This window comes from Grammomys surdaster, unplaced genomic scaffold (genome assembly GCF_004785775.1).
Source record: "Grammomys surdaster isolate TR1022 unplaced genomic scaffold, NIH_TR_1.0 220, whole genome shotgun sequence".
NCBI lineage: Eukaryota > Metazoa > Chordata > Mammalia > Rodentia > Muridae > Grammomys > Grammomys surdaster.
The window spans coordinates 14,362,771-14,386,821 of NW_021604665.1; the positions used below are offsets into that span (position 1 = coordinate 14,362,771).

General features: G+C 36.7%; 1 protein-coding gene across 1 annotated transcript in view; it reads left to right on the forward strand.

Moving 5' to 3' along the window:
* The window catches only part of LOC114625661 (contactin-4-like), a 335,799-nt gene that overhangs the window by 145,142 nt on the left and 166,606 nt on the right, over nucleotides 1-24,051 (forward strand). Inside the window, exons 2-3 of the mRNA XM_028773012.1 lie at nucleotides 6,123-6,249; nucleotides 14,779-14,954. Of these exons, the coding sequence (XP_028628845.1) occupies nucleotides 6,123-6,249; nucleotides 14,779-14,954 (303 nt within the window). The remainder of the gene's footprint in view (nucleotides 1-6,122; nucleotides 6,250-14,778; nucleotides 14,955-24,051) is intronic.

Below are 24,051 nucleotides of genomic sequence, written 5' to 3' on the forward strand. Positions count from 1 at the left end.
ACTTCCATTGTACTTGCTCTGGTCAACTTGATACCTGGATTTCTGCCTTGCTTCCTTGACTTAGCCATCACCTGGGACTCAATGTTATTTTGTTATGCTCAGCTCCACATAAAAACCTGAAACTAGGTTCATTCGTTACAGTCCCCTTGTCCACCTTGATGCTGGCAGCCTCAGTAGTAAGAACTATGCATTTTTGGGACAGGAACTATAAATGGGCAGGATTAATTTAGAGATGAGAGAGAGAGAGAGAGAGAGAGAGAGAGAGAGAGAGAGAGAGAGAGATACAAACTGTAAAGTGATATTTTGTTATTGGATTTCTTAGGATGCTATTTTTCAGAAAAAAAAATAAGTTGTCTTTGTTCCAATAATGGACTTAGCAGATGCTTAGTGTGGGAAAATAAGAGTATAAATAAGAGTGTAGTTGAGTCATCTAAACTCTTCATTTTCTATGTTTCTTTGGAAATTCTAGAAAATTGAGATTATCCTCAATATTCTATTTTACTTCTGAAATGCTTTCAGGAGAAACTGTAAAAAGTTGGTTGATAAACTAACTGACTTTGGGCTGGAGAGATGGCTCAGTGGTTAAGAGCACTGACTGCTCTTACAGAGCTCCTGAGTTCAATTCCCAGCAACCACATGGTGGCTCACAATCATCTGTAATGGGGTCCAAGGTCCTCTTCTGGTGTGCGTCTGAAGACAGAGACAGTATACTCATCAAATATATAAAATAAATAAATAAATAAATAAATAACTTGTTTTTTAAAAAAATAAACTGACTATTCATTTTCTCATTAAAGAAAAGTTTTCCTTTTCTCTAGAAAAACTATAATTTGAAATAAAAAAGGGATCAACTGGAAAAGGGAATTTGGGGAACCTGGCTGAGAGCAAAGTTTCCTAGTAATTTTCAGTATTTATGAAGAAAGGGACAAAAGAGTTAGTGTCCACACTTATACTCAAATAACTTTCTGGTTCTGAAAGTGTTTTTTTGTGTCCTTCCCTCCCAAACTACAAGGGTTTGTAAGTCTTTAATGAAGCAGCGAGAGAAGGTGACTCTTATCCCCTTTCACTGCAAAGATGTTGTTGACATAGAAACAAGCCCAGGAAAACTTATTTGGTGTTGTCACTAGAGTCTCAGGCCATGGACTGACTGAGGGGGCTCTACCAAGCCAGGCTCTGCTACCTGTCTAGAGAGTTAAAACAGGAGTGTGAGTGGTAAAGAAACAAGACAGGACTTTACATTTAGTGTAGTCACAGTAGGAAGCAAGAGAAGCAGCCTCCTTGATGTCAATGAGCCAAAAGGAGTTTGCATAAATAAACTTTGTAAGACTATGGCCCCATTGTTCATTATCTCAGATGTGTGTCTCTCGTAAGATCCTGGTAGTTCTAGACACAGTTCAGTTCCCAAACTGAGATGACTGGTTCCACTAAGTCCTCACCATCGGATAATGTCTCCCATGCAGGGAGCAGTACCATCCTAGGGTGATCTGCCACAGGCCTGCTATTACCAGAATGTACAAATTCTTCAGTACTCTTATCTTGTTATATTCAGTTCTGAAGAAAGATATATATACATATATATATATATATATATATATATATATATATATAAATAATTTTTAGAGTGGAACAGGAGTCTAACCCAGAGTTATGATGCAAAAGAAGATATAAAATGGAGGCAGAGGCTATGATTTTATCCTGGTTTTGACTACTCATTAAATTCTGCAGTCATGTAAAGACTTGGTGAATTTTAACAGAGTACTTTTACTGTGATAAAATTGAGTCTTGTGATTCTCCAATCAGAAGAAAATAAGCCAGAAATCATGCTTTATCATATCAGTATCCACATTAAATACCTATATCTGGAGCTCCTTCCAGTGGTCTAAACCAATAAGACCATGGTTCTTGACTATGATTTTCAGGAATTCCAAAATATTATAATGTACTGCTTCATAATTCCCCAAGAGAACTTTGATGACAATACTAGTCCTTTTTACTCAAGTCACTAGGACAGTGAGGCTTGGAATAACTTTTCTTTTCTGAGGAAAGCCAGAAATAAAAGCATTGATCTTATATCCTCTCACTTAGGGAGAGAGAGAGAGAGATTGATTCCTTACTAGCAATTCATCACAGCAGGTATGCAGGTATGCAATATGCATTAAGTAAGAATAAAACATTTCTCTAGGTCTGTTTACTGTTTTGGCCTCCCCAGAGATCCTGTTTATCTGCCCAGTATAACTCTCTAGGACGTCTCATACTCAACATCCAGAAGGTATGAGTGTTCTAGGATGCCTTCATTTGTACAGCTTTAGTCCCAGGACTTACCAAATCTGTCCATTTGTCTCTTCAGTCTGTTTTGCTTTTACTTCATCCCATTTCACATTTTTGTGGTTGTTTTGAGTTAGAACCTCAGTGTATAGCCCAGGCTAGCTTCAAATATTGTATGTAACCTATCCTTAACTTGAATTTCTAATAGTCCTGCCTCTGACTCTAAGGTTCTAAAATGACAGTCGTGTGCTACCATGCTCAGCCATCCATTTTTTTTTTTTTTTTGTGGGTCTCAGTTTTGTAGTTTTCCATTCTTGGCTATTCCCTTTCAGCTGTGAGTCCAACTTACACTAAAATTGTCTCTGTGTTATTATCAAGCACAAACTGTGGGTTAGATCTTGCTCAAGGAAAATATCTGAGAGTGACTCTGAAGTCAGCCTTGCCTAAAGTTTTGTTCTAGTGAAATGGAGAGCAAGTATCAGAAAGGGTTTTTGTTTTACTTCTCAAACTTTAGTGTGCAAGAAAACTACCCAGAGTTGGCTCAGCAGATAAGAAAGAGAACTGACTGTTCTTGCAGAGGACCCTGGTTCAGTTGGCAGCACACAACTGCCTGTAACTCCAGTTCCAAGGCATTTCCAGCTTCCTTAGCAAGCTAGGTATATGATATACATACACACATGGAAGCTACTCATATACATAAAAAAATCAATAAATATAAAGTACAGAATCACTGACAGATTGATGTTAAATCTGGTTTGGGAAAGCCAATGTGTTTTAGTACAGTCAGTGAGTCTGAGATTTAATATCACAAACCTAGCACAGTTAGAATACAAGTACCCTGTAACCTGGCTTGGACATTGACTCCCTCACCATTTTCTAAAATGTCTCTTTACCTGTTTAGACTAAAATCACTTTCATTCTTCTAGTGACACAGAATAACTTATGTGAAAGATCTAAGGATGAACTTTATCTTCCTGGCTATGAAGATGGCAGATACAGAATTTCTGTGTGCTTTCAAGAGACTTGAGAGACTCTTTGTGACCAGTGTACTTAGACTATACTTGGCACTGCTTTCTAAGACCCCCTCCTGAGACTTTGTTTCATGCAAGCTGGCACCCCACAGTTTGGTTGAAACAAAACCCCTCTTTTGTTCCTCAAGCACATTGGTTATCAAGGGCTAAAGGTTTAAAAGCTAAGATCTGTTTCCTATACCAGGCCTGGTAAAGATTATCAAATTGCTCCCTGCACATTCAGGAAACCAAATGGCCCAATCACTAAAAACTCTGCATTGCCTTAGACAAGTGTTGAAATACGGTTCCCTTTATGCTAATGTTGATTTCCAGGCAGCGAGCTTGGTTAACTAAAAGAAAATAAAACTTTAGATGGAATGTGTTATTTATAGCAAATGCAAAGCAACATTATTATCAATTCTTATTATAAAATACACAAAAAATATCCCCTTTGTTATTTAAATACAGTTTGGCTACATTGAGAAATAGTACAGATGTTAATCCACAGCCTTCCAGCTGCATCCTGGGTAATCATTATTATGTTTTATTCCTATTTGGAATTACTGGTAATAGACTGCATATTTTTGTGTGAAATTCAAATCAGGGAGCACCGATGAATGGAGATGATTGATATTATATATACACACACATAATTTTGGAATTGGGGACAACAATAGAAATATTTCTCTCTTAGAGAAAATCTACCATACTCGCCCCGCTGTCTCTGTGATCTTGTTAAAGAATTCTTTTCATCAAAATAGATGTGCCAAACATTTACTAAATTCTCCATACTTGAAATGAGCTGACCCTTGACAAGTAATCTAAACTTGTTTTGAAAATATCTGTGCAATTATTGAAAATCTGGAGCACAAATATATGATATTATAAGATATCATAAGATATATAGTTTTCATGAATAAGCATTTAAAACCTCATGACTGTGTGCTTTTATTCCATTCTTTTGTCTTTTTTTAATAGCTCCTATATTCTCTCATTAAATTTCTCACTGAAGTGATTTTACATATGTAATCAGGAGTAAAGAGAATAGGGCCAAAATAATATATAATATTGTTGAAACTGTACATTTTTATGGAGACATGAGTTTATGAGTAATTATGTCTCTTCCCCATTTATAATCAGTCTAAAATAACCGATCTACTCTAGGATCACTATTTTAGAGCAAACTAAGACACTGTGAGACTGTAGGTTCCCAGAGATCCTAAAGATAGGAGCTGAACAAGGCCTCAAATGATAACTCATGGTCTTCCTGACTCCTTATCTGAATTTTCTTACATCAACATCATATGTGGCCCTTACATCTCCAGAATAAAATATAATTCTATTCAGTAATCTTATCCCCATTATTTTCCTCATGTCTCAACACTAACATGAAGCTTTGTTTGATGTCTGAGTTAAAAATAAATGATCTTGCCCGATTTTGCTTAATCATCAAACCTAGTTGATTCTATGTTCCTCTGTCCCAATTTACCTCAATGAGTTCTATCTGGAATTATTGCCTATCAGTTAAAAAAAAATGTTTATGAAGGTTTTCCAGACTCACAATTGCAATTTACATATTTTAAATAATCATGCCTAAATGTGAAACGGACTCTCAGTAGCAGGATTGTAATCTTCATGGCATCACCTTATAGCCAGCTGTGCTTCTGTCACATTATTTGTCAAGCAATGGCAAAACAAGCAAGTTAAAGACTTGAAAATGTTTAGAAATAATTTTAAATAGGACATCTTACTTATACTTACTTACTCACTTATAGACATCTATGGTACTACCACATGGGGAGTTTAAATGAGTAAGGTACATCATTCTCTCAAGAAATTAACGATTCAAAGACAGGAAAAAAAGCCTTGAAAGCCTTCATAGAAAGAGTAAAATCATCTTTTAAATCAGGTGGTTGAAAAGAAAGATAAAGGTCTAAGTACCTGGGAGAAAAGATAGAAACTGGACATGATTTTGAAGAATGAAAATCCTATTGATTTTGCATAAATATAGGTAATAAGAAGTATTTTGAATAATGCTTGTACGTATATACCCTAATAACATACTCTACCCAGATACTTAAATTATGGTTCGTAGCTTATTCTCCGAGCTTTGTTATTATTCCATGACAAAATGACTACTACACATCTAATTTCTCTTCTTCAAAAGCAAGATTTGGAAATGCATGGCAGTTTCCCTTCGCTGTGTATTCAAGCACATGATCAGCTGGCTTAAAATTGATCCTTTAGTAGAGCCATTTTAGGAATCATAACTACATACTATTCTGTAGTTTTGATATGCATAATCATTTTAATTAGGTTCTCTCTGTGTGTATGCACACATGCATGCTTGCATGTGTGCTCAGTATAGAGCTGTTCCTTCTTACTAACATTTTATTTTTTAAATCATCATCATTTGTTTCCTATTATACTCTTTGTTTACAAAAGGGGAAACTGTTAACTTTGTGGCATTACAAAGCTTTCCAAAGTGACAGCAGCACAAGAAGGATGTAGGAAGCACAAAATGTGAAGAAAATAGAAGGTTGGGCCAAAGCAGATGGAACAATAAGACATGGAGGGAAGAAGGAGAGATGCCAGGCAGCCTGTGTCTGGATGCTGGCAGTTAAAGACATGATCAACACATGACAGGGGAGCCCTGTCTTCATTTCTACATACTGGGGAAAAGGTTATTCTTCAATGAGAAATTTCATCTTGAAGCTGGGACAAAATCTTGGGCATCATTGTTTTGTTTGTTTGTTTGTTTGTTTGTTTGTTTTTCTCAATTTGGTATTGATTCTGATTGTTGCTCCTATTGGAAGGTAGTGTTCAATTGAACCTTCTCTCTTTCAGATGACTACACACTGCATGGCCCAGTTTTTGTACAAGAACCAAGTCATGTCATGTTTCCTTTGGACTCTGAGGAGAAAAAAGTGAAACTCAGTTGTGAAGTTAAAGGAAATCCAAAGCCTCACATCAGGTTTGTTCTGCTTAAGAATGTGTTTCCAGTCTGAAATGGTGGCATATATCTTTGATCTTAGCATTTGAGAGGTAGAGATAGGTAATTCTGGGTAAATTCAAGGACAGCTTGACCTACATAGTAGAGTTTCAGGCCACCCAGTGCTGCATAGTGAGACCCTGGTTCAACAACAACAACAACAAATAATGATAATAATAATAATGATAAAGCAAACAAAAACATGTTTATATTATTAAAATTAGCAATTACAGAGTATTGAGGAAGCAAGTTTATAGGAAGGCAATGTGAAGTATCCTGAGAAACAGGAGGAAATGATTCTTTCATGAAAACAAAAGTACTGAGATTCTGTTTCTGGTAGTATCAATCTTTCCATTGGAAACATAAACAATTCATAGTAACATTGTTTTAATAAAAATAGATTGTTTTTATTTTGTCAGTAGGCCAGCGGGAAAATCAGAAGTTCAAAAGTGTTAGAGTAAACGGATTTAGAATGAACAGGAGTTGTCATTTTGATGATTTGTTTTATGTAACCTCACAAGGACCAGAGTTGTAAGACAAAGCCTAGACTTATGGGACCATGTAATATGAAATCATTTTTCAGAAGAAGCCAGAGATGTAAGCTCTCCAAATTTAGAATAGATGCTAACCAAAAATCAGCTTGCCTGCTTCGGGAACAATAAAGTGCTAGTAATCACTTATGTTAGACCATGAGTCTCAGTAATTTTCATAAGAAATGAGTCTATAAAGAGAATTGGCAAGCTGGATAACAGACCCAAGGCAATCATCTCACAGCAACAGAAAGAGGTGAAAGGATGCAAAATTTGCAGAGTGCATTAGAAGAACAGAGAGAGAAAGAGAGAAAGAAAGGAATTATGTGTGTCTTGGTCAGTCAGCCATCTTGAGTTCCAAAATGAAACTTGGAAGAAAATGAAGCAGAAACAACTGTATAATGAGACCCTGGTTCTAAAACAACAACAACAAACTCAAAAATCCAAAATGTAATAAAAACAAAGACTCAAAACCAACAAAAAAAAAAACATGTATATATTAAAGTTAAAATTAGCCATTACTCACAGAGTATTGAAGAAGAAAGAAAGAAAAGAAAGTTCTGAAGGGACAGAATTTTCATCACTAATGAAAATCATCCACTACATCTTCAGGATGCCTAACACAATCCCAGTACAAATAAAACTGAAATCACTTCTAGAACCATGAAACTGCAGGACACTGGATTAAAGAGATGGCCATAAAAGAGCCAGATTCCTAGTACAAATATTTTTAATGAGGTGACAGTTAAACTAGCAATTGACTCTTCAACGACAAGAGAAAAGAAAATAAGGAAGTCAATATTTTAATTTTTGAATAATTTTCAGCATTAAACATAAACTCAAAGAAATGGAGACTATATAGGGGCTATTGTTAGGCAAAAGGTTACTAGAAGTACTAGGGAGGATACAGAGAAAAAGAATTCAACTTCTTTTTAGGAGTTAAGGTTATATGTTATACGTTATAACCTTATATAACATATAAGGTTCTAAGTTAAGGATGTAAAGTAGATGATTCTTCATAAAACTAAATTTTTTCTACTTCATACTGTTCTAGTTTGTTTTAATGTTGCTATGGTAAAATGCTGGGCCAAAATCAGTTCAGGGAGGAACTGGTTTATTTGGCTTACAGGTTACAGCCCATCATTAATGGAAGCCAAAACAGGAACTCAAGAAATTAGAGGAAGGAACTAAGAAGAAGCTACCAAGGAATGCTGCTTACTGACTTTGTTCCCTAGAGCTTGCTTAGCTACCTTTCTTATGCAACACAGACGACTTGTACAAGAGTTGTTCTGGATATAGTGGTCTGGGTCCTCCCCTCAATCAGCAATCAAGAAACTTCTCCAGAGACATGTCTACATGCCAATCTGATGGAAGCAATTTCTCAATTTAAGTTCTCTCTTCACAGTTGGCCCTGTTTTGTGTCAAGTTGTTGAAAACCAAGCACTTATATGTTAATGTATACCCAAAGAAAATTAAATAATTCTTTGAAAGAGATGCCTGGTCTTCCATGCTTATTATATCACTAAACAAAATGACCAGAACATGGAATGACCTGGAGTATACAACAACAAATGAAAGGATGACAAAAAATGTGACTCATACATAATGGAAGATTATTCAGTCACAAATGAATGAAATCCTGTTCTGTTGACCTCACACTGTGAATGGCACTGCAGGACATTATGTTAAGTGAAATAAGCCAGACTTAGAATGGTACTTCATGATATGTCATCTATGTAGGAGCTAAAAGTATTGATGTTTTAGAAATACAGGGAAAGAATGGTTGCCAGAGGACATGAAGGAAGAGAGGAAAGGAAATAGAGAGGTTTGGAAACATTAATCAAAATATGGAAAGCAGGGCTTACTTGTAACTTTGTATATCACAGTTGGATTGTGACAATTCATCATGTATTTCAAAGCAACTAGAAGTCATATTTAGGAATGCAGCTTGGTGGTAGTACACTTCCACAGCAAGTTGAAGGCCCTAGATTCAATCCCAGTACTTGAGGTAACAAAATAAGCCAAGACTGAAGAAATTCTATCTTCTTTTCCTTTCTTCTGATCTGGAATGTAGTTCAGTTACTAGAGTGGCTATACATTGTATATGAAGATGCATATTTGACCCACAGAACCATATAGCCAAGGCATGGTGTGATATAACTGAAAGGCCACATTTAGGATCTACTAGTTAGGAAAAAGAGGCAAAATAAAAAAGATCAAGTTTGTCTCCAAATACCTAACAAGTTTGAGGTCATCCTGGGGTACATGAGGGCCTGTATCAAAAACAAGTAAATTTAAATTTAAATTTTAAAAAAATTTAAAATGATTAAAATAAAAATGAGTAAATAAATAAAAGCCTATTTTTAACTTTCTAAATATAAAAGATGCAAAGCACCCCAATTTGATATTGTAGCTTGTGTAAATCTCAAATTTTCTCACTGTATCTCATAAATATGTGTTAATTAGAAATTCCTTTAACGGTGAACAGAATACACATGTCTGTAGGCAGACAAGCACTGAATTTTGATTCCTACAGAATTTCCCTAAAGGCAATTCTAAAAGACATCTCTGAGATGGGATAAAAATGATAACAGAGAGAAGACCTGAACTATGAAAAGACAGAATTAAAAAGTGATGTGCCAATAATTCTACATAAAATTAATTTCACTAAAAGTGGATAATAAAGAAAATACTTTCTTTTAAAAAAACAAAAGAAGAAAAGTTAAAATTTCCAACAGTGATGGAAGCATTTGAAAAGTCTTCTTACCCTGGGCAATGGTTTGCCCATGTGGTTAAGGAAAGAAATCAAACTGACTTCATGTCTTTACATTACACACAAAAATCAATTTCAGGTTAATAAAAGCCCTAAATGGGACATTTTAAAACAAGAAAGAAAACAGCCATGCATATTAATGACATTGGGGAGAAAAAAAGGTTTTTAGTATGATAGAATATGTACAAAAAGGTTATGTATGATAGGAGATGTACAAATCATTTAAAAAAATAACTTCAGTAACAGTTCTGTTCAATGGAACAAACTCTAGACTATGGATTGAGGCTATATAGAGAAACCCTATCTTGTAAAACAAAACAAAAAACCAAAAAGGGTAGAAAATCCCCCAAAATCAAAACGTGAAAAACAAGTAACCAAATAGAAAGGTTAAACAATACTCGATCGGCTCTTAGGAAGTGATGGTGCCGGAGAGATTCTTTGATGGGCTGTGGTAAAAACACCCTGACAGAAGCAGCACACAGGAAAAAGAGTCTATTTTAGTTCACAGTTCAGGCGTGTCTATCATGATGTGTCTATCATGATGGGAAACCCCAGCAGCAGGAGCTTGAAGCAGTTGGTTGAATCACAAGACAGCAATGGATGCTCATGTTCATCACACTTCTAGCCTTAGGACAGTGTCTGCCTCAAGGCAGTTTGATTGCCTGCTTCTTAAACATTTAATGAAGGTGAAGGGACCTCTTAGTTGTGCTAATTTTCATAAGCCTTTAGGCCACAAAGGCCAGATTCACATATTCTTGGATGATACATTCAGAACCACTTATGACAATCACTTAAAACATGCTGAGGATATAATAGATTAGATATAGATAAAGGCATGTTGGTAAAATCAAAATCAACACAGGAGACCGCATGTAGTAACTACAAATTCACTTCATTATTTCATGATCCCTTGCAACACATATCTTTTGTACATTAACTTTGTTTGTATTCAAATTTAATGCTAATAAAGTTATTGCAAGAGTAAATAAGATGCATCTATACCACCCTTCTAGGCTCAGGGGGTATCAGCGAACAGAGCACAGAAAATGTAAGAGTTAGGGGACAAAAATGAATGCCCGAAAGTGCTATCTTCCTAGCATGGCAATTCCGAGACTCCCATGAACGCACAGAAGCAGTGGTTACCAGCTTGCTGAGAGAATAAAAGACCCCTAATTTAGACGTAGTGGGTAGATATGGTGAAGGCTTAAAAAAAAATAAAGAGATGCTCTGGGCTTTGAGAAAGGCCACCTGCTCTGCCACCTGGATAAAGAAATGAAGAACATTCAAGAAAGAAAAGAACAACTAATTAGAGAGGGCTTGATAATTGAGTTAACAGGCCATTTGTCATCTGACACAAGATATTTTTGAAAGTGAAAGAACACTGTTAGTAATTACTGTAGAGCATCATCTGTAAACCCTATGCTGTCCTGACCAAACCAGGATACATTGTCTCTCTGTGTACAACACAATAAACTCAGTTAATGATTTGAAAACACACTGCAAAGTAAAAACAAATGCAAGAGGCAAGGTGGCTCAGATATATAAATGACGAGTTAATAGATCCCACTTTGAGCACTCTGCCCAGGGTAAGTTCACATGTTAGCTATAAATGAAAACAAATTTTGCAGCCAATTTTGGCAAGTTGCTGCATTGTTTTTCCTCAAACAGTGACCTTTAATTAACATTGCCTGTGTAACATTGTGTTTCTAGATATAGGGGCTTGCCTTGTTATTTAAAACAAGCCATAGAACAGAAACCTATTATGTTTTTTTAAAGATTGCAGGGGAAAGCTGAGGAGAGCTTTTAATCAAATGCATTAGCAATTCCAGGCAGTGCACTGCTTTTGCCTTTATCCCTCTAGCAGTTTGCTTGTGACATAATAGCAGTCTGGACCTGGGAGTTTAAAAACTCCCTGTTGTTGAAGGAGAGAGCAGGGGAATGAATAGAAGAGCAGGTGTTTTCTAACACCTTGCCAGCTGAACTTTCCCAGTCTTGGTGTTGACTTTCAGGGGGTTGAGCCAGTAGAAAAATCTCAACAGTGAGTGCTCTGTGGAGCACTTCAGCAGCAGGTTTTTCCTACCCTAACTGACCTCTTTTCTTTACATTTCTTTCTTCAACTGAGCCCTTTCTTTACATTGTTCTGCCCCTCAGTTTTGAAAGGATTGACCCCGACCCAGAAAATGTAAGAAGTTTTGCCCCTTGCCAATTTCTCTTGTATTAAAGTTCCCTAAGGGTGGCAGACATTACTTATTTCACCCAGTATCTCTTCCCAGGCAAAAGAAACTGTCAAGTAACTGGTTACAGTTGCTTTGCTATGAAGTTTGTATTCGACTGAGTCTGCAGAGAACAAATTCCAAGTCAGAAAGGACCTGCCCCTCCCTGAATGTCAAGTTCAAACGATTAACAGAGGTTTTGTTTCTTGTTTTGTTTTGTTTTTTGTTTTGTTTTGTTTTCTTTCCTAGTGAATCTGTACACAAACTTCTTAGCAGAGTGTGCAGAACTGTACCTTGGGGAGGTTCAAGGTGGTGGTGTATGCCTGCATATAACCCCCACTCTCTGGAGAGAGTTTAGCTGTGCCTCCCCTAAGTAATTCTGCTTACAAGACACTAATTTGCCTTGCCCCCTGGGAAAATCCCTTATTTACTCCAAATGAGCCTTGCCACTCCATTACCAATACTTAAAAGATTCCTCAAACATTGAAAGCAAATTATGAGATTTTCAAGAGTGTTTCACTTCTCAACCAGAGAAGAAATTCGCCATGCAATCCACATTCAATTGGAACCGACACTGACTGCATTGCAGTAAAACACCATGGCGTGCTTTATAACACAGACCTGACTGCATGTCTCATAAAACACGTTATTTTCTAAATCACCCCATCCCTGTTGCTGTTTGTATGTAAAAGCAGGCAATAAAGTAGATGAACGGACTTTGCGCACAGCCTTTTTGGTTGAGAGGACAAGTGCAGACAAACCTATAGAGGTGTCATTATTGCCACAGCCAGCCTTATGAAAAGATTCACATGGTCCCGTTCCCACATTCCACACTCTGCTTGCAGCTCATATTATATTGCAATTTCCTCTTCAAGTTCTTAGATTTGTCATATTAAATTGCTCTACCATCATTTGAACTGAGAGTTATGGCCAAGACGAGATCAGCTGACTAAAAGCAAATGTGTAGGGCACAGGCAGTCAGTTCTAGAGGCTCATGTGCAGCTAGCACAGCTGTGATATAACTTGGCTGTTCTCTTTATTGCTTATTACTTTCTTGTCTGTGTCAGAGCACAGAGAGAATTACTGCAAAGTCTAAAAACACTGTCAGTTTCTAATATCCGGCTTCTTATACACAAACACATAAAGAACTAAGTCCTACTTCTGCTTCTAGCCTACTTTCTCAGCCCTCCTGTTACTCGACTTTTTTACACTTAAAGGACATGGATGTGAAGGAACTCATGACACTGGGCTGGGTGAGGCAAGCATGGTTCATGAACTGTGTATATGCTCAAAGCTCAAATTGAGAAGCAGAGTTTTGAATGTGTTAAACTCAGCAAGTGTATAGTGAGTGGGTTAAGTGCTAGATGGACAGAATTGAGAATACAAAAGTAATTTCTGTGAATTGACTTCGGACAAAAGCACTCTTTGCATGAGGAATAGGGAAACTTCCACAGGACAACTGATGAACCATGACCCATTTTGACGAGAAATATGGACAAGGACTTCGTTGGAAGATGTTCGTTTCCTCCCCCAACCACTTCTTTTTAAGACAAAGTCTCCCTATTTAACCTTGTCTGGCCTGAAGCTCACTATGTAGACTAGGCTGGCTTCCACATGGGCCTGCTAGCCTCGGCTTCACGGGTTCAAAGTTTAAAGGCAACGGGCCCACCAGTGGATGTGTCCTATGGGATGTTGGATGTACTGGCTCTAGCACTTGGGAGATGGAAGAATTGAGATGGGGTTATCTCAATTAAATGGGAGATGGAGGTCAGCCTGTGCTGCATGTGACCATGTCTCCAAAAGACACATGCAGGCACACACATGCGCTGTGCATGTAATCCGAAGCTAACTGGCTGACAGTTTTATCACTTAAATTTTTTTGCATTATGTATTCATAAGCACAGTGCCCTGGGATAAATAAAGAAGATCACACTGGGTGGGCATGCACATGCGCATTTCTATTTAGGTAATAGCTCTTGTTATTTTAAGAAAGTAAAATGAATAATTCTCCATTTCTACTTGCTCTGTTGATTTGAATCAATTTCCTTTGTGCTACAATCCTTTCGCATGTTGTCAGCTCCTGTGAGAGTCTTGGTAATTCATAAGCTATCAAAAAAGCAGTCGTTGAATTATATTAATTCAAAAGTTTGTATGGATTTCTATGAATTCCTGAAAGATGATTTGACTCAGATAAAGCTCACATTCTTTGGATATTAGTGATTCTGAGAACAGAATTGTAGATCTTCGTACCAAAGCTAAGCTGCTAAAATATGAGTTCCCATAAAACTAATTTATTGGGCTCACTGCTACAGTCAGATTCACAGGTGACCCATGGAAAGGAACAGAAAGACAAGAAAACATTCTTTGCTTTGGTTACTTAATAGCCTGTAGTTCACTGGGGCAGTTGATTGACATTTTGGGTGCCAGTGGCTAAAGAGATCATCCAGTTGATCCATGGCCAGGCAGATTTGGTCCCCAAAGTATCTCAGATCAATCAAGTTCCTTTGCTTTGCCACCAGGCACTTCAATCATTTTAAGAACTGAATCAAATAAGCTTGGCTGCAATTTTAGCAACTCTTCTGCTGTTTCCCTGAAACCGGTGTATTCTGTCCTCCTGATATACCTATTTAAACAGTGATGGCCAACCAGACAAAGGACTTTTTACTAAGCAGCCATGTTTTGAAGAAAATTATAGAAGTTGTGTAAAAAAAAAATTCCCCAACAAGAAATTAAATTATTTGTAGCATTCAATGTAGTCACAGAACAGGTGCTAAAGTTGGATTATCATCATTTACTACAAAAGAAAGCCCTCTTCACTTAAATACTTAAAATGTCACCATTGTCGAATAGACAATTTCTAATATATGCTTTTCCCATGCTTCAAAAAATGCACTGGTGATATTTCACCGTATTTCTAGTTGTTATATATTTTAGACAATTTAGAAATATTGATTAATATTACAAGACTTTATCTACTGGCATTTTTATACTATAGGTGGAAGTTAAATGGAACAGATGTTGACATTGGTATGGATTTCCGCTACAGTGTTGTTGACGGCAGCTTGTTGATCAATAACCCCAATAAAACTCAAGATGCTGGAACGTACCAGTGCATAGCAACAAACTCGTTTGGAACAATTGTAAGCAGAGAAGCAAAGCTTCAGTTTGCTTGTAAGTAGCCATTATATTGCACCTCCAATGTTTCTTTGAGCTTTTGTACAGCGTATGAATATACTTTACAAACACTACCTTCTGACAGACCACATGGATTTGAATGGGGCACATAATAGGGATTTTTTTTTCTAGAAAATAGTTTATGTAACTAATACACTATAAACTTGGGAGCAAGGAGGTATGTTTCATAAAGCTTGAGATAGTTTGCTTAATATGACCATTTGGTTATATGATGATATAAATACATATACATTTATATATGTTAGAGTTTACACATGATGAATGCGTGCATGCAACATCTATAAACATTTTTTAAAATTTATTTATTTATTTATTTATTTTTAAACTCCAAATTTTATTTCCCTCCTGGTCCATTCTCCAACTGTTCCACATCCCATAACTCTCCCCGCCACCCCCCCCCCCGTCTCTGTGAAGATGTCCTGACCCTCCAACCCCCAACCCACCAGACCTCTTAACTCCCTGGGGCCTCCAGTCTCCTGTGAGTTAGGTACATCTTCCCTGACTAAACTCACACCCTTCAGTCCTCTGCTGTGTATGTGTTGGGGCCTCTTATCAGATGGTGTATGTTGCCTGGTTGGTGGTCTAGTGTTGGAGAGATCTCAGGAGTCCAGGTTAATTGAGATTGCTGGTCCTCCTAGGGTCACCCTCCTCCTCAGCTTCTTCCAGCTTTTCCCTAATTCAGCCACAGGAGTCAGTAGTTTCTGTTCATTGGTTGGGTGCAAATATCTGCGTCTCTTTCAGCTGCTTGTTGGGTCTTCCAGAGGACAGTCATGATAGGTCCCTTTTTGTGAGTGCTCCATAGCCTCAGTAATAGTGTCAGGCCTTGGGACCTCCCCTTGAGCTGGATCCCACTTTGGGCCTGTTGCTGAACCTTCTTTTACTCAAGCTCCTTTCCATTTCCATCCCTGCAGTTTGTTCAGACAGGAACAAGTATGGGTCACAACTTTGACTGTTGGATAGCAACCCACTCCCTCACTTGATGATCTGTCTTCCTGTTGGAGATGGGCTCTATAACTTCACTCTCCCTACTGTCAGGCATTTCATCTAAGGTCCCTCCCTTTGAGTCTTTAGGTGCATTCTGTATGGTCCCCCCAATTCCCCTCCTACCTCCCGAGGTTGCATGTTTCCATTCTTTCAGCTGGTCCTCAGAGCTTCAGTTCTTTTTCTCACCCAATATTAGATCAGGTTCCCCTCTTCCCCTCTCCTCTGGAAGCAATCACAAGTAGGAAGGGAAAAAGGGACCATGGAGGGAACATCTATAAACATTAAACAGAGCAATTTTAAAAAGCCAATTTAATTGTAAGCAACTTAGTAGCTGATAAATACTTTAACAATAAGCTTCGAAGTGGAGGTGTAGCTTTAGTTGTGAATTTGCCAATAAATCCTATAATTCTCTGTTTTGTTTAATACAATAGAAAAATATTTTAAGTCCAGTAATCAAAAGTAGGAATAAAGTTTATTCACCTTTTATATTTTTATACCAAATTAGAACATGGAAAAACAAATTACCAGGTATTGAGATTGCCATTTAAGGGAAATTTTTGCCTATGTGAAGGAAAGTAGAATTTAGAAATAGAAAATTGAAAATCAAAATCCAGCAGTAGAAGCAGTAAGTATACATTATACTGCAGACACCTTGAGAATTCCTGTTCAGCTACAGTTTTAAGGGTGTATGTATTAGCATATGATTATATATTCTCTTGTATAAAATTTCAACTCATATAGCAGTATGTTAATATCAAAGGTTTCATAATTACTAAGTCTGTTGGTAGTAACACTGTAGAATATCCTCATTAACAAAACCCACTCTGGGAACAGAATATCAAATATACTTATAATATTTAGCACTTAATCTTTTATTGCTTTTTGATGGCACTTTTTTGTAATTGATAAATGAATTTTCTAGAAATTTGTGTATATTATCTCCTGAGATAGTCTTTAGTGTTTTTAGGTAAGCACGATGATAGGAGGGAAATACATCTGATTAAGGGCCACAGAACTAATATTAATATTTCTCAGATACAAGCAAGTATGTGTACTCACTTTTTAGTAGTGACAGATGAAACCTGTAGTTTTATTTGACAAAATAATTATGAAATTATAGAACCATATGTGTTCAGCATAGGGGAAAATCTTATCAATTGGTTAATTATGACTCCTCTGTGATTTGATATTTTTTAAATTGCATAACAAATTCTTAACAATGATAAAAACAGAAACTATTACCAGCAAGTTGACTTTCTAATATACATTTTAAAAAATAAAATTTTAACCTCCCTCAACACTGCTTTTATAAAAGTACATACATTGATATTATCAACAACATTGTAGAGACAGGATTTTATTTTCAAGAACAGTTATTTAAATATAATTGAATAGTTTACTCTCAGGACATGTTCCTTGGCTCACTTTTTGAGGGTTTTCCTGAAGACAAACTTTTGAAACCCACATTGCTCATCCTATGTCACGGATGACATAAGGATCTGTCAAACCTTTCCCACAGTTGTTGCTGGTCGTCACTCAGCTCATGTCATGTCTCTGTTTCAGCTGCATGTGTGTCTGTACACTATGTACATGTAGTCCCCACATGGCCAGAAAACAGCATTGAGTCTGTTGGAACTGGAGTCATGGACAGGTGATATGTGGATGCTGGGAATGGAATCTGGGTTTTGAAGTAATTATTTAAATCGGCGGCATTCAATCTGGCTTTTCTTAATCAGCTGCCATGTTCCAAGCTAGCCTAGGCCTGTGGTCACGAGCAGTGGCAGCATATTTTTGTGGCTGCTTGGCTCAGACCGCTAGCTCAGGCAGCCAGAAACACTGGCCCTGCCACCCACGAGATTCCAGTGTGGGAAATAGTTCTGCCAATATTCCATACTATGGCCCTGCCACCCACGAGATTCCAGCGTGGGAAATAGCTCTGCCAATATTCCATACTATCTCTCCAAGGATGAGCATTGCCTACACCATCCTGCCGTCCATGTGGGCCTGGTAGGAAAATGAGAATCTAATGCTTAAATATTAATCAAAGGCTTTATATATTTAGTAGTGTTCAATAACAACATGTCCACATAATTATAGATGTTTCCCAATTAGCTAACCTAAATATAAGTTGTTATCCGCAACTGATCTCCATACCTGCGTGATTCTCCATCCTCCTACATCTCAGTTCTCTCTAGCTCCTCCTCTTCCTTTTCCTCTTTCTCTTCTTACTCCTCCCACCTTAGCTCCTCCTACACCTGGGTCCTCTGGAAGTGCAGCCAGTGCTCTCAACTGTTGAGTCACCTCCCCAGTCCCTTTCCAATTCTTACCATATAAAACTTGTCTGTCCTTAAATATGTGACATTATATCTTGTCCCATAATTAATTATTTTCTTCAAGTCTTTAATGAACAATTATCTTCTTGACAACCGTGTGTGAATTCATTTATAAAGTTATAATGATATAAAGAGGACTACAATTTTTTATATGTGCCATGATCTTTGCCAAAGATACTAAAGCCAATATATCCATGTTGTGACCTTCCAATACAACTAATGTAATGAGCATCCTGTTCATTGTTAAAAGTGCTAATTTCATAGTATAACTTTATTATTAATTTAAAGCTTCTCCAATTATTTTATGTTTTAAACTAAATTCAGAATATAGTATTTTCCTCTGTTCTATATCCCTTCTCAGCACTAGTCCTTTGGTCTATCACATTTGAAACTGTTTTAAATATATTTGTTTTCATCTGTCCTTCCAACATGATAGTGTGCCCTGGGGTACTATGCATTCCTTCCTTGAGGTAGAGGGTAGTTTTTCTCCCACTCCCAACCTATGAATTTCCTAATATGAAAAATGCTGTTGGCCATGTTGATCTCTTTCTCCAAGGCTGCTATAACTAACAGTGAGTTCCAGGCCATTCTGAGCTATAGAATAAAATATTGTCTTATAAGAACAAGAAAAATGATTGGGGTACAGTTTAGTTGGCAGGTGTGTTTGCTGAGCAAGTGTGATGTCCTGGGTATGATTCAACACTACATAAAATTAAATGCATTTTTATTTAATATGAAATATTGATTACTATCCTAACTCAGTATCAGCTAAAATTATGTCCCTACTGGTATATATTGTCCATAATGTCATATATGCCATAGAGAGTTTTGCTAAGACAAGCTCAGTTCAAATTCTTATATTAACAATTAAGAACAATAAGAATCTTTGCACATTTTTATTCAGCTAGCTATAAATTTAGCCAACTATTCTATAATTGAACCCCAAATTTTGTTTGACCTTAAAGCAATGGAAATTTTCTTATAAAAGCAAGATGTACTGTCTCTTCAGTATTCATTCTTGCCTGGTATCTCTTCGTCTTGGAGCCTTGTTTCAAGTATTGATTGTGAAACAGGGAATAATCTTTTAAAAATGTAAATTAGATCATTCCACTTCTTTGCTTTATGCCTTCTGCTGCACCTTGAAAAAATATATTACCACATCTTATTTTAACTTCTAAAAAAAAAAAATGGCAAACTACTCTTTTGGTACCAGAGCTTTCATACTTTCATTCTCTTTGCCTGATACCCAGCACCCCCTTTTCCACTCCTTTAAGTAGCTGATTGCTGAAAATATTCCATTCTTGAAAGAGGTTGTTAATGTCAATACACACCCCCCCAAAATAAAACAAATGACACTCCCCCCAAAAAAACCACAGCCCTCACCTCGAAGGGAATAAATGATAATTGATTTGGGACCAAATCTGACTGTCCATGGTCAGAGAAACATAAGTTTCATTTATCCAATGTTCCATATTTCATCATGCGAGCAGATTCATGGAGTTTTTATAGCAATGGAATGAACAAGGTTATCAATCAAGGCAATTTTTCAAATACATTGGAGAAAACATGAGAGGTGGTTCCAAGAAGAAGGAGAAATCTCTCTTATAGGCCTTAGATGCTGTCTGATGACTTTCATAACTGTGGGATAGAAGGAAAGTAGTGGTTTGTTGAAGTTATTACACAGGGTTTTTTTCTTATTAGTTACAGGATATTAGCTCCTACACAGATCTGGGTAAGGATTGACTATCTGAGAAACTAAAGCTAGTCCCAGATACACTAATTAGACTCCAGACCTCTAAGAGTTCAACATTTCCACATCAATATAGTTCTAATCACTCAATCAGTCTTGGCAGATTCAGCCTCTTTCAAAGAATTCTCATTCATACTGATATTTCAAAATAGTTTTCAATTTGTTGAAATGCAAGGTTATTCTTTATTTAATGAATAAAACTTAAGGAATGCAGTGATATCCTTTAAATATCATTGAGTTCTTTTACCCTGAGCAGTTTTGTAATCCTTAAAGAGCAGTGTTGGTTTTTTTTATCAGTTATTTTATTTATTTACATTTCAAATGTTATTCCTCCTCTGAGTTTCCTCTCTACAAATCTTCTATTCCCTTAGCTTCTCCCCCTGCCTCTATGAGGGTCATGCCCCCCTTTCCCACTCACTCCTCTCTCCTTCCCTCTACCACCAATGATTATTTTGTTCCCCCTACTGAGTAGAACCGAACCCTCCACACTTTCTTCTTCCTTCTTCTTAAGCTTCATGTGGTCTGTGAGTTGTATCATGGATATTCTAAGGTTTTGGGATAATATCCACTTATTAGTGAGTGCATACCTTGTGTGTTCTTTTGTGACTGGGTTATTTCACTTGGATGATATATTCTAGTTCCATCCACTTGCCTTAAAATTTCATGAAGTCATTGTTTTTAATAGCTGAGTAGTATTCCATTGTGTAAATGTACCTCATTTTCTGTATCTATTCTTCTGTTGAGGGACATCTGGGTTGTTTCCATACAGTCCCTGAAAGAACAAACATGCCAGTCCAGGCTACTACACCTAGCAAAAATCTCAATTACCATAGATGGAGAGACCAAGATATTCCATGACAAAACCAAATTTGAACAATATTTGTCCACCAACCCAGCTCTACAAAGAATAATAGAAGGAAAACTCCAATACAAGGAGGGACACTATATAAGAAAAAGCAAGAAATTAATCTTCTCATAACAAACCCAAAAGAAGAGAAAGACATAAACATAATTCCACCTCTAACAACAAAAATAACAATGTTGCTCTTTGATCACACCATTTGCCATTTAACATGCAAGTAAGCCAATGTTCTCATCATGAGTCGTGTGATTTTATGTCCAAAGAAACTTTTTATATTTCCTAGCTTATATCCTTATAAAAGTGAAAGTGAAGAGTGGAGTAGATGGACTATTCATTATTTTTACATAGCCAATAATTTTGATAGCCAAGGAAATCCTGCAATCAGCTCCTAGTCCTGACCTGGCATTTTCTACTTCAAACTAATCTAGTTCATAAGAAAAGCATCCTTTAACCTTAATGTAACAAATTATACTCTTCAGATCTCATTACATACTTTGTATTATTATATTTATAAAACAAGTATGTAGAGGTAGTTTTATTATTTCTATTTTAAGGTTTATTAAAAATTATCTCATGCTGCTTTTGTTGACAGAACTTGAAAAATTCTTATATTGGCACTTAATATCTTTAACTTGTATTAATTGACTTCCAGAAATTTTCTAGTTCACTGGAGATGATGCATGTAAGAATAGGTTGTCATTTTGTTACACAATGTCTTTAGAAGAGAAAATTTTCTATAATTAAACCAGTACAGCATAATCCAAGTTCTTTTAATGAGATATGGACCCTTTCATGAGCATTACTTATTGTAGTGAAATTTCAAGAGCATTTTGCATTTTTGTTGTTGTTGTTGGTTGGTGGGTTTTGTTTGTTGGTTTGTTTGTTTTTTGGTACCAACTATCATGGAGGTTATTATGTAGCCATCAGCAGTCATCTCCCTGTCTACCATTTACCCTACAGCATACCTCTTTATCCTTTAGTACTTCTTCTTCACCTAGGGCTACAGAAAGGGACTGACTAGTGATTGGCATATAGTACACTTTCAAAAATAATTTGAATGATTGAATGAGTGAGTGAGTGAATGGAAAGTAAATAAGTGTTGAATCATCACACATAGGAATGAGTGGCCACTGTGTTCAGGGGCTTTCTTGTGAACCTATGGAGTCCTCGATGGGTATGTTCAGACCTTACCACTTTGAGGATAAGCAGCAGATGATTGGCATCTTAATTACAGATGTGAACCTGTGCTCAATGAGAAAACATAAGCCAAGCCAAAAAGACAACCCATGTGAGATATAGCAAATGTTCTGACATAGCAAAGTCAAAGTGAGACAATACCTGGCTTCAGTAGAATTTTCAGTAATAGCTTTCCTTTCCACTTAAGTGTGATTCCCTAACCCTCATGCGTGTCATTCTCTGTGTCAACCAGAAAAGGCACATTGGATATTATAATCGTTCAGAAAAAGTACATCAGTGGACAAAGCTAAGAACAGAGGGGATTTATTTCAAAGCATTGTTTCCACAGCAAAATGACAGACGTGTTTCTAAAGGCTGTGTATGTAGAATAGAATGCCACTGCCTCTTCTCCAGGCTTCCATGCTTCTTGCTTCTCTACCAGTCAGCCCATTATAGATCTCCAGGGAGAATCAAGATGCATTTAACAGCATGAAAGTTTTCTCTAACATATGGACATGGATCTCATTGGACAAGGGATATAGCTCTGTATTAGATTACTTCCCAAACATGGGAAAGGCTCTGGGTTCTATGGTCAACACCTCCAATTAGCAAACAAATCAGCAAATTCAAATGTACATCTCTCTACTTTTGAAATCATCATTTAAAAAAATAAACCAAATAGGTTGGTACATTGGTACATGTGATAATCTCAACACTCAAGGGGCAGAGGCAAGAACTTTCTGAGTTAGAGACCTGCCGGGACTACGTAGTATGTTCCATGTCAGCTAGAACCATACAGAGAAACTCTGTTTCACCTAGAAGAAAAGAAAATGGAATTAAAAAAAGAAAAAAAATAAAAAAAGAGGGAGGGAGGCAGGGAGGGAGAGAGGGATAAAAAGCAAGGAACAATGAAAGAAGGAGGAAAGGAAGGGAGGGGGATGAAGGAAAGAAGGAAGGAAAGAAGGAAGAAAGGAAGGAAGGAAGGAAGGAAGGAAGGAAGGAAGGAAGGAAGGAAGGATATGTGGGAGAAATGCAGAATTGAGATGTAGAGATTCTGTTTGTATAATTGGAATGGAATTTGGCTCAGTGTTCCATTTCATTTATTTCTCCAATCACAGCTGTAGATCAGCAATTCTGTGAGGTGAAAACACTTCCCTCTTAGAGATGCAAAGTCTCCAAAGAGCGCCTAGCCTCAGAAAGTTCTGCAATGATTCCCCTTTTTCTCTCATTTCTTTCCCTTATTTCCCTCTATATCCTGTTTGAAATAAAGATGGTAAGTTTAGCTGTAGTCAGATAAGTATTCAAGAAATGGACACAATTCTTTGGAATTAGTCTCGGCACAATGAACACCTATAAACTTGGACAAGGTTTTCCCAACTTCAGATACCCATAAGGTGGAGGTTAGTTACTCTGCTTCTTTGCCTATAAGGATCAAGAAAACTAATGATTATAAACTCCTAAATCATGTTTTAATAAGGCTCAATAATAAGGCATTATTATACCTTTATTACTCTACATTGGATATTAGGCTAAGCATTTTGGAAGCATTATCGCACTTAATCCTGAACAAAATCCTGGTATTTGTAGACATTATATTCATCTTATTGCTGAAAAACTTGGAAATTAGCAAGTTGAAATCACTACCCAGGATAGGGAGTAGAAGTAAGATACCAGCATAGAACCCTGGTTCCCTAATGCATGAGCAGCAGCCAGTTACCCTGCCCCACTTAAAACATTTTCTTAAACCACTTTGCATTCAAAGCATTGATTTGGTTTCTTGATAAAATCAACCCTTGATAGATACAAATAGAATTTTATTGTATTTATTAACTTTGCTATAGTAATTTATAATATTCATCTAACATTTTAGTATAGTCTGAATACCATTATACTGTTGATTTGCTTCAAACATGAAAATGCATAATGTTGTATACCATAATTATGCATGTTTGTTATTTTAATATAATT